Source organism: Astatotilapia calliptera, chromosome 10, assembly GCF_900246225.1.
Source record: "Astatotilapia calliptera chromosome 10, fAstCal1.2, whole genome shotgun sequence".
NCBI classification, from domain to species: Eukaryota; Metazoa; Chordata; class Actinopteri; order Cichliformes; family Cichlidae; genus Astatotilapia; species Astatotilapia calliptera.
In genome coordinates, this window is record NC_039311.1 from 5,321,576 (window position 1) to 5,332,958 (window position 11,383).

The 11,383-nt window shown below is 41.6% G+C and overlaps 1 protein-coding gene across 1 annotated transcript; it reads right to left on the reverse strand.

Annotated features, from left to right (window-relative positions):
• Positions 1 to 9,297: 9,297 nt before the first annotated feature.
• LOC113030853 (insertion element IS630 uncharacterized 39 kDa protein-like) lies at positions 9,298 to 10,715 on the reverse strand. The gene is made up of 3 exons (XM_026182603.1): positions 10,641 to 10,715; positions 10,124 to 10,406; positions 9,298 to 9,942 (listed from the first exon to the last, which is right to left on the reverse strand). The coding sequence occupies exons 2-3, from the start codon at positions 10,403 to 10,405 to the stop codon at positions 9,298 to 9,300; spliced, it is 927 nt and encodes a 308-aa protein (XP_026038388.1). The 5' UTR covers position 10,406; positions 10,641 to 10,715.
• Positions 10,716 to 11,383: the final 668 nt, after the last annotated feature.

Below are 11,383 nucleotides of genomic sequence, written 5' to 3' on the forward strand. Positions count from 1 at the left end.
TAGCAGAGATTCGGGTTACTGTAAATGCAGGACTCAGCAAGCTGGCCTGACACAAACTATAATGACCACAGAGTCTGACTGCTGGGGAGGAGAAAAACGGTTAGAATGTAGCAACATTAGGCAAGCAGATGACAGATGTGCAAAATTTGTCTAGCCTAGATGACTTAAATTATGAGCAGATTAGCAGCGTTCATTCAGTCTGTCAGTTCAGGGTTATCTGTGTGTGTGTGTGTGTGTGTGTGTGTGTGTGTGTGTGTGTGTGTGTGTGTGTGTGTGTGTGTGTGTGTGTGTGTGTGTGCAATGGAGAGAGAGAGTCTGTGTGCTGCATGACTGACATTTTATCTGTCAAACGCTACAATTTAAGCATATAACAGCCTGTTTTGGCTCATGTTGTTTAGACACCTTTATAAATTGAAGACCCTGTACTGCAACCTGATTAATCCTCAAGACCTGAAAAGAACTTTTTGGATGTTTTCTTTGGTTATTGAATACAAGATGAGAAAGAATCCTCAGTCTGGCAAGTCATTTCCTTTTTCATTCCTATTTCATTAATGCTGCACGTGTTCTTCAGTCTTGCATTCCTTTTCTCCTCCTCATCATACACAATCAATCCTGCAGACGCTCCTTGACAGTATTAATTTTTGATTGGCAGATGAAGGCAAGTGCACTACAGAGACCTTTGGTCAAGGCGCTTATGAAATGCAGCTTGTAAAGATCCATCCGGCTCTCTGCTCCATGGCTCAGAGTCCACGTGTGGCTCGCTCATGCCTGCTGTCAGCTACCATTACCTAATTGGAATTGAGATGCATCTGGCTTTTTGTCGGCACTGCACTCCTGGTGGATGGAGATACCCTCGAAGCCTCACCCTACCCTCTGTCACCGAGGCTCTAATTCATGCCGTGCAGCTGGGTGAGGCTTTCTCACACCTGATGTGTATGCTCAAACAGTCATTTAAGGGAGAGAAAAAAGAAATGAGAGATGGCATCAAGCGGATCGCAGCAGACTACAGAAAGCCAGCTCCTGTGGTTCACCATGGTTAATAAGAGCACTGTTTAATTCATGAGATCTGTCATGCTACAGTGGCTTCATCGTCAGAGTTGGTTAAAAAAAATAGCAGCTTCTGTACTTCAAACTCTTCTATCTGTCAGGCTCAGTGACCTTGTAGCTCCAGGTCTGAGATCCATAGCGACAGTTCTGCAGCCACTCTTACATCCTCACAGCAGCGAGCTTCATGAAGCTGGATGAGCTATATCAACAAGCACGAAAAAGCTTGACTCACATTATTGATGGTGATTTTCTCCTCAGCATACACTCTGCAGAATGATTCCTCCTTGCATGGGAGAATATGTAAGTAGGCTCTCACACCAAATTGATTATAGCTTATTAATATCCATTAGCTTAGCACAGAAAGTACTGGCGAATGACCTCAATTTGCACTTTTTTAAGAGAACCAGAGCTCTGACTAAAGGAAATATTCACTGACTTGAAATAACTTTGTTCCATGATTTGGCCTTTCCTCCCACTGGTGTTTTTCTCTAAAATGCAAAAAACGATGATGGAAATGAAAGGATGATTTGGTTTGAGGGATTTGTAGAGTCTTGAGAGTTTTATAAGTGCCTCTTGCCTTTCTTTTTGCTACACTTATTTCCATATTTACAGATATCTTCAGTAGTTTCTCATGTAAGGGTTTTTTTTCTTTATCCTTGACAGAGGGGCTTTGGTTATCTCTTTTAACACAACAGAGAATAAAAGACTTGAGATTGAAAGGGTCATGTGGACAGCTTTGGTGAAATTTACAGCTTTCCCTTGAATACCAAAAGGTCTTCAGTCCTGAGAGGGATAGCTGATCTGTGACGTTCATTATTACTGAGAAGAGATGTGTAGGCCCCACAGTGATCATACAGAAGACCAACATAATTTATCTGAAACAAAAGGCTGAATTATGCTTAGAAAGGCTTCTCAGCTCACTGCAGCAGTGGACTGGTTTTTGGACTAATCAGTAGAGACAATGCACATTAAAGACTAAGACTAAGAGAAGTCCTCAGCTGGACTGAATGGTATTATAGTGACCATTTGTAGCTGAAGATCAGTTCAGATCAAGAAAGGAAAATTACCTCAGTGAAGCAATTAATAAAAACATTCAGATAAAGCCGCTGCATTATCCACACCAGCAAAGAGGTGACTGAATGACTTTTGTATTTAAAAGGAATCTATGACAACTAGTTACCTTAATATCACAGCTGATTGTTGCCACGATTCCTCTGATGACTACCTAAGAGGTAGACTTATGACACAGTACACCGCATGAAATAAATTAGCAGTATTTGTTCACTATAGTTTTAGTTCCAGAAAACCACAAAGTCAAGCTCAGCCAGAATCCTGGCACATCGTCTGATCTCACAGCCAGCCGACAGAAGCTACTTTAGTCTGTCCACAATCGCTGTGCATCTGCAAACAACTTTGCAGCCCAGCTCTACCACAGCTCCTCCTTTCGAACTGCATCTGACTTAATTACTGTCATAAGGTGACTCTGCTGCCTGCTGTGTTCTGTACCTGGGTCTCACTACTATTCTCTCCTCATGCAGCTTTGCATTTACACATGAAAGGATGGGGAACGAGGTACAGATCCATGCTGCTGCAAGTGGAAATGATCTTCTTGTAATACAGTGGTCATGATGGAAACAGCCCTAAAGAATAACCCTGCAACCTTGCCCCAAGCTTACATTTCCACAGCTTTGTAAAATTTTATTACTTGTGTAGGCCAGTTATAGAATGAAATAGCCTTTTGTCATATTTCAGTTTATTCTGCCATGAATTCAGACGTCTGGGTTATAATTCTGTGCCTGATTTATAACTGTTTAGAATCAAAAAGAACAAATTTGCTAATAAATGTTTCTTTTCCTGAAGATATGCCATCAACAAACTATAGCAAGTTAGACTAAAATGTCAGAACTCTTAGTCACAGCTCAATTTCTTTTTACAGAACCTCAATGTGGATCTTTCCCCTGATCTTTTGATTCACATCTCTCCCTCTCCAGGGCTGTGTAGAAAATCTAGAATAAAAAAGTGATTTGTTTTAATTTAGTATCATCACCATCATGAATTCAGTCAACAGGAAATATCTGCATAGGCGAACATATAAACTTATTCATTAAAACAGATCACGGACTCATCCTTATTCATGCCTCCTTTGTCAGTGTTCTTTGTATATAGGAACAGACACATGTGGGAATGTGTTAAACTTCAACCTGCACATGTTATTTCTGGACTCTGTCTGCCTCTGGTTTCTGTCAAGAAATTCATTTTTTCAAGAGGTGCAAGTGTTCAGTTTCTCACCAGTTCTCAGTGTAATGCGGACTGCTGAAGTCCATAAAGAGCACAAGCAGCACATCATTACCTGATGCCGGACTCAGTTACTGTGGGAACAGTATAAAATTTACAGAGCTTCACCTTTCAGTGTTTTTGTCCATTCCAGCCTAAGGTTAAAGCAACAGCAGCACTCCGCTGTGATGAACAGTTGCAGCCTGCTCATGATTTTGCAAGCATGCAGTACAAGGTGCAGTGATAGGTTCCTATGGAGATTTTCAAGTGTAATTCAATTTAGTTCAAATAAGTTTTTCTGTATAGACCCTATAGTAATCAGTGGGCTCATATGACCCCCTATGAGCACAAATGTTCTTGAGAGTGGGAAGGAAAAACTCCCTTTTAACAGGAAGAACCCTCTGGAAGAACCAGGCTCAGAGCCGGGTGGCCACCCACCGTGACTGGTTGGAAGTGAGGAGGGGAAGCCAGGACAAAGACAGACTGTGGAAGAGAGCCAGAGATTAATAGTAACTAATTATTAGATGTAAAGTGGTGAATAAACACAGAGTGATTGAAAAGGTGAGTGAAGAAGTCACAAACACTCAGGCCCAGCAGCCTGGATCTATTGTAGTGCAATTAAAGGTGGACTCAGGGTCACCTGATCCAGCCCTAACTATAAGCTTTATTAAAAATGAAAGTCTTAAGCCTAATTTTAAAAGTAGAGGGTGTATGTCTCCGTCTCCTGAATTCAAACTGAGACCTTATTCCACAGAAGAGGGGCCTGGAAACCAAAGGCTCTGCTTGTTATTCTACTTTTAAATACTCTACCTTACCACAAGTTAACCAGAGCTCTGAGAGCAAAGTGCTCAATTGGGGTGATATAGTACTAAAAGTTTATTAAGATAAGATGGGGTCTGATTATTCAAGACTATCTGTGTGACGACCCTCCGAGCCTCACTCATAGCTTTGCTAGTATAACATAATCATGGTAGCTTGCACTGAGGTCTCTTGGGAAAATGAAACCTGCTTCAGGACTTCCATTTAAACACCTAGTATTTCTCAAACAGACAGCTAGGTCTCACATCAACACGCTCACTCCTCCTCCGCCTCTGCCGTAATGACTTACGCCTAGATGACCTCACGGAAGCTTACTGAGGGGGCTTCACCTACCTTGTCCTCACTGACCACCTCCCACAGTGCCATCTGGAACCTTTTTTTTCAAATAACAGAGGTCTTCTCTCTGTATGCGCTTGCCTGTTTATTTGACTGTGCATCAGTGCCTGTGTGCTCTGAAGCGTTGAGCAGCTCTGCACTGACATCCATGTAAACACTGCTCTGTGGCAAATTACGGATCTCACCTTTTATCTAACAGTAAAATCTGAACGATCCAGGGTGCATGTTTTCCACCTCCTTCTGTGTGCCTATCAGAATAAATTCACTTATTAAGAACACTAGAAAAATAGGCTTTGTTCTTATACAAAGCCTATAAATATTCATTGATATTTACTAAAGATGATTCCTTGATGATGAATTAGAACGATATATACTTATGTTTACTTTGCAATAAATATTTGATTTATAAATATTCTCTTCATCCAACAGGAAAATAACTTGAAACATTACATATGTGTATCTGCGGGTTTAATTTTAGCTCTGACTTCCTTTTTACCTGTCGAGGATCAAGGTGGTGGTCGTGGTATGACTATGTCTAAGCACATTGGTTAAGCTAGTAAGCGAAGACCAGTGTTATAGTTCATGTTTCTGTGACAGATGTGTGGCAAAGCATAAGAAATGATTAGTTGAGACATATTGTGTCCCCCTGAGAAAAAGTGTACGACTTCTTTGGTCTGAATTTGCTTTATACTTTCTATTTATTTTGCTGGCCCCATGCTTTAGATTCCCCCAAGCCTGACTTTACAGGCCTGTGCTGGAATTACTAAGACTGGAGAAACGCTATTATTAACCCGAAGAAATCCAAGCGTACCCTGTATGCCGCAGATTATTTTTCTGTTTTTACTTTGAGGGATAGAGGGGCATGGGGCGAGATGCTGCCATGGAGAATTTTGTGTGACAGAAGCTTTCAGTTTGTCTGTCTATCACTTTGTTAGATGTGAGACATGTAGGATATAAATACACTGCCTAGATACCCTTGTCTCCATCCTTCGCCAACCCCACCCCCCCTCACGTGGTCCTCTGATTGCACATTGCCCGCCTCCCATGGCTCCTCATGGAGGCTGGAGGTCCGCCTGAGTGCTAAGAGTGCTTTGCCCTCCATGACTCTGATAAGGACCTCAAAATAGCAAAAGCCTCCGTCAGTGTCAAATTGGCCAGCCACTGCAGTGTAATGAGCAAAACCACTGACAGGGCAGATGCAGCACTTTTATTGCATTAGCCTTGTCTTCGTTTCTGTCTCCATGTCTATGAGGAGAGAAGAGAAATTAGAAAAAACATATGTGAACTGGCAGAGCAGGATCTATTTTACTGGCCTAGAGAAGTGTACCTTTTAGGAAACATGTAACATTGCAGCACACAGTTGTTTGGTCTCTGGATCCACGTCTATTTTACTGGTCAGATAAAATGTCTTCACCATGTAGACAGACAAGCTGAGCTGCATGCAGTGACCCAGATAAAACACCTGGGGCCAGCAGGGAAAAAGACTGCACACACAAGAAAGAGCTTCGGTAAAGGGTGAAATAAACATAAGATATATTGTACATTTTATTTTATTGTTTTAAGTTCTACGTGGAGGTTTTACAGTGCTTGCTGTGGATATAAAAGCCACCCACACAATTCCACCAAGTTCACAATTCAGTTGTGATTAAATGATCATATCTATAGTGCAAATAATAAAAAGTTTTTTCCAGTCTCAGATCACATTAGCCTGAATTGATTTTAAACATCAGTTATTTCCCATAATAGCAAACCATAACTAGACCTTAACATCTCCTCATTAAAGGAAATGACCTGAGCTATTTCTGTGTTTTAAATTCACACATTAAATAGTGAGACTAGAGCTACACTAGTCTGTCTTTTTAACAGCTTTTTTTGGACAAGTTTGTAATGCTGGTCAAGTTACACTCCATAGACACAATACATTTAGAAAAAGTTTCACAGGCGTGTTATTATTTGACTACGTGGCAGGATTAGTAAAAGCAAACTTTTATCCACCGAGTAAATGTTTCCACGTCTCTTGTTCTCTGCTGCCACTCACGTGGTTCTGTGCCATTATATGCCTGTCCCGAGTGAAATTACTTCAAAATATCATGAGACAAGTAGGAAAAAGAGACAAGTTAGAAAAGAGGGACGCGATCAATTTCTTAGTACAGTTTGCAACACAAAACTGCAAGAAACCACAAGCGTAGCCATAAATTAAGTGAAACTGAGATCTGGCAGACACACACCTGGATAACTGACAACTTCACTCCCTCAGACATAGACACAAGGATTCATTTTTCACAAAAATGCTAGCTGGCAGAAAAAGTCCATATGTATTAATGTGTGGTTCAGAAATGCCAAGATGCTTTCAGAGTCGGACCAGCGAGGCAGACAGAAAATGAACCAGACCACTGAGCTTGTTCACTCTGTGTATGAACATAGAATACTACACTAAATGATTTACTAATGCACTGACTCTGAAATGGAGTAACAGTGCATTATGTGAAAAAGCATGTCAGCCCTTAAGATATGAGTTAATTACTCAGTTGGTGAATCTTTGACTGTGTGAGGAGCTGAATCAGCAAAGTCCACAGAGCTTAAACAGCTGACTCTGTTGCCTTTCCATTATCAGCACTGAAGTGGTTTTGTGCCAAAACCGATCAATGACATCTAAACGTATGTAGATAGAGGTATTATTACTACATTAGGTTGTCCCTAATCTGTGTTCAGGGAATGTTGCCTATACTTAGAAAGTCTAGAAATACAAAAAATATAGTTTGAACTGTCAAAAGCATTGTCTCTCTGTCCCCTGATGTTATAATTGGGCAAAAACCCTGTTATAATCCTTTGGAGGTCAGTTACCTCAGCAGGGTAAGAAATAGACCTCAGAACAAACAGTCACTAGTTTGAGTCTTTCTTGTGTAAATAGGGTCTGTTCATGACTTCTCATAAGAAAGATTTATTTAAATTATTTTGTTCTAATAGTTTAAAAATAACATAAACCATTATATTTCATACATTTTAAGAAAGCTGTCCAAGCAGCATTCAGTATGTGAACATCCAGTCTTTAGTGTTGGCATTGTTTTTCATTTGTGGCTACTTTTTTGCCTAAGACTAGACATTGAAAAAAGATGGTGAGCAAATGGTTTTTAAACTTTGAAATGCCATCCATCCATCCATCCATTTAAATTCTTAAATGCTGGAGCCTATCCCAGCTGTCATAGGGCGAGAGGCGGGGTACACCCTGGACAGATTGCCAGTCTGTCACAGGGCTAACACACAGGGATAGACAACCACCATGCCATGCCACCGTGCTGGCCCTACTGTAGGGCCAGCACGGTGGCATGGTGCCTCATCGACTAAGGGACCATGGCAGATAGCTGAAAAAGGCATCAGAAATTATTTTGGTATCCTAAATCTTTCTCTCCAATTTTGGACCAGCTTCATGTCTAAACTTAGCAGATCCAAGTATTTTATATAATCCAGTTTTTTTACTATGGGTGATTGGTATAAAGCATATAATAGAAAAATGTGTTCACAGTGTAAATTTTAGATGAGAGTCAGATGTATTGCCATACATTGAAAAGCCCCATTTTCTATGTCTTTGACCATATGTTTCATAATATGGCCATAATTTGCCATACACAGAATCCAGTTGGCATGCTGGCTTTCAGAGTTATTATTGGGCTGTACACTGTGACAAACATGGATACTACAGGCACAGTCTAAATGAATGTACTCCCTAGGACTAGCTGTTGGTCCTACCAAAACGATAAATATTTTTCCACAAGCAGTAAATGCAAGACCCTCTAAATTTCAAGGTGGACACACAATCAGGTGTGTGTGTGTGTGTGTGTGTGTGTGTGTGTGTGTGTGTGTGTGTGTGTGTGTGTGTGTGTGTGTTGTGCTTTATCCATCCATCCTCTTCCGCTTGTCCTTAACTAAAATTAACTTTAATGTCAAGCTATTTGATAAGTGACCATTGACTACAATCATTGCAGGCAGAGGAAGGATTTGGTGCAGACCAACTTTTAATATTATTATTTATCAAATTCTTTTATTACAGAGCTTAACATGGAACAATGGAGCACTTGTGACCTCTACTAGCATTTAGCAGCAACCCTATTTTGGTAGTTGACTGCACTGCTACAATGCTGCTAATGAGCCCAGCATACCAGGGCTGTTTCCATGCTTCCTAAAAGGCCATGTGACAATTTTGTATATCATAACCTATCTGGCTTTCATGGTCCATAGAAGATGAGACTACTGACTTTTTCATTTTTCATTTTTCTTATTCATTGAACCTTTTTAACATTTTAATAGATTGGAATCAAAGTGTGTACAGATATTACAGTTTTTGCCCGTTGCTTGAACACATTTGGCAAAACGTCGCTCATTGTGCCAAAACTCTAAACACAAGTAAACACGACACAACACTGGGAAATATACCATACACATCTGTGCCAAAATGAAACTCCACTCCCAAAACCTAAACTCTGCTGTCAAAACCTAACATTCCTCTGTCAAAATGTAACTCTGTTGACAAAATGACACATACTTGCATCATATGCAAACACTGACAGATCAGGGGGAACACACTAGTCTTCTTTATATAAAACACTGCAGTCCTTGATTTCCATTGTGTATTCAGAAGGCACATTTACAGGAGACACATTTCCAAACAACCAAAAACGCAAATAGACCTACTCAATAGTGTACATCGCAGTACCATGAATTCAGATGAAGCAAAAAAAAAAAAACCACAACACAATAATACTGCAATAGAAAAAACACTATACTGTAAACACAAAAAACCATGACAAGTGTGCATAAGTGGGCTCATGGATCCCGCCGTCTGTTGGGGTCTGGCCACAGGACCTCATCAACATCGCAAGCTATGTCCTCTCCCGCTAGGCACCGGGGAAAATACCCTCTTGCATGCCGAAACCATCCATGGATCGCTGTCACCTCAATGTCGCCGCAGGCCTGTTCCATTGCCTGCAGAAGAGGCATGCGGGCATGTGGTTGGCGGTCATATACTCGCCATCTCCAAGCCGAAAAAAATTCCTCAATAGGGTTTAAAAATGGTGAGTAAGGGGGCAAGTATACCACCTCAAATTGATTGTGGTCGGTGAACCAGGCCTGGACCAGAGCAGCCCGATGGAAACTGACATTATCCCATATCACCACAAACCTGGGCTGATCTGCTCTGTTCTGTACAACTATGTTATGGAGAGCATCTAGAAATGTGAGTATGTGTTGGCTATTGTATGGACCTAGCATTGCATGATGGTGCAGAAGTCCTCGAAGGCATATGGCGGCACATAATGTGATGTTTCCCCCGCGCTGCCCTGGGACGTGCACAATTGCCCTGTGGCCAATCACATTACGACCCCGTCGTCTTGTTTTGCTCAGGTCGAATCCAGCTTCATCAATGAAAATGTATTCATGAGGCTGTGCAGCTCCATCCATGGCCATGATCCTCTGAAAAAAAGGGGAACATGTCACTGTACTACAGTGCTACACATACAGCACCCTCACCCCATCACACAGGTACCTGTGTAGCTCTCAGAATAGATCCATGTGGTACTGATATGGTACATATTCAGCTGCTACTGGACTTCACCAATACTCTATTGTAAATGTAAGGGACAGTTACACGTACCCGTACATATTCAGCTCGAAGTCCTTTGACCCTGTCACTGTTCCTCTCGAATGGGACTCTGTAGAGCTGCTTCATGGTGATGCTGTGTTTACCCAAGATGCGTCTGATGGTGGTGATGCTCACATGGTCTATGTTGCTGAACACTCGCCTGTCTGCAAGTATTGTCCGTCGTAGCTGGTGGAGACGGATGGCATTGTCTGCCCTCACTAGGTCCACAACGGCAAGTTCCTGCTGTTGTGTGAACAGGCGTTGCCGTCCACCCCCAGAAGGTCTTCGGGTCATTCTGGAGGAATACAACCACATATTGTCATCGGTTTGCTTATTTTTCATACAGTACTTTACTGTATGTACTGTGTCATCCACTGTACAACACTGTACTTCAATATGAGGAATCAGCCACTTTGGCTGCAAAAGGAGCATTAGCACCCCGTACACTTGATATGGTAATGTGATATACTGTAGAACAGTGCTATGGAACCATCTGAGTAGAGCAGAAGGTATGGAGGTGAAGACATACCTGTTTTCTAGTCGGAATGTTCGTATTACAGATGCCACTGTGAAGCGGCTTAGATGTGGGTGGACTCTCTGCCCAGCTTCCCTCATAGTCAGGCCATGGTTGATGACATGGTCCACCAAAGTTGCTCTTATTTCATCAGAAATATGGGTCCGTGCATGGCCTCTTCGGCCTCCTCCTCCTCTACCTCTTCCTCTACCTCTTCCTCTTCCTCTTCCTCTTGCTCTCCCTCCATCCATGCTTGCGAAGTTCTTGAAATGGCTACGCTGAGGGCTTTTTGTAGTTGGCTAATTGGTGTTCGGTTTTGCAAGTACGTGCCTTCAGGTGTGTATTTGAGTGGTTGCAATTATCCGATGTGTTTTGTATTTTGGATACATGTGTTTTCCGAATGGCACCCTGAAATTTCATTTTGTGAGCGAAGTGTCTTATGTATGAAATAGAGTGTAGCATGCAGGACCATGTGTGTTGCATAAAGGGGTAGGTGTGTTGCATAAAGGAGTAGGAGTGTTGCATAATTGGTACTGGGGTGCAAAGCAGCGCTTTTGTTTAAGGTATGGGTACATGTGTTTGAGGTATGGTAACAAAAGCTTCACGTTGTGTTACTTTAGTCTGAGCATGGGTTTATAGTGTTCAAGCAACGGGCAAAAACTGTAAATAAACCCCTCTAGAAGTTCAGATAATTAATGAACCAAATTAACACGAGTCTATGCACCGATGTCCTTCTGTCTAAATTTAAATGTTCTATT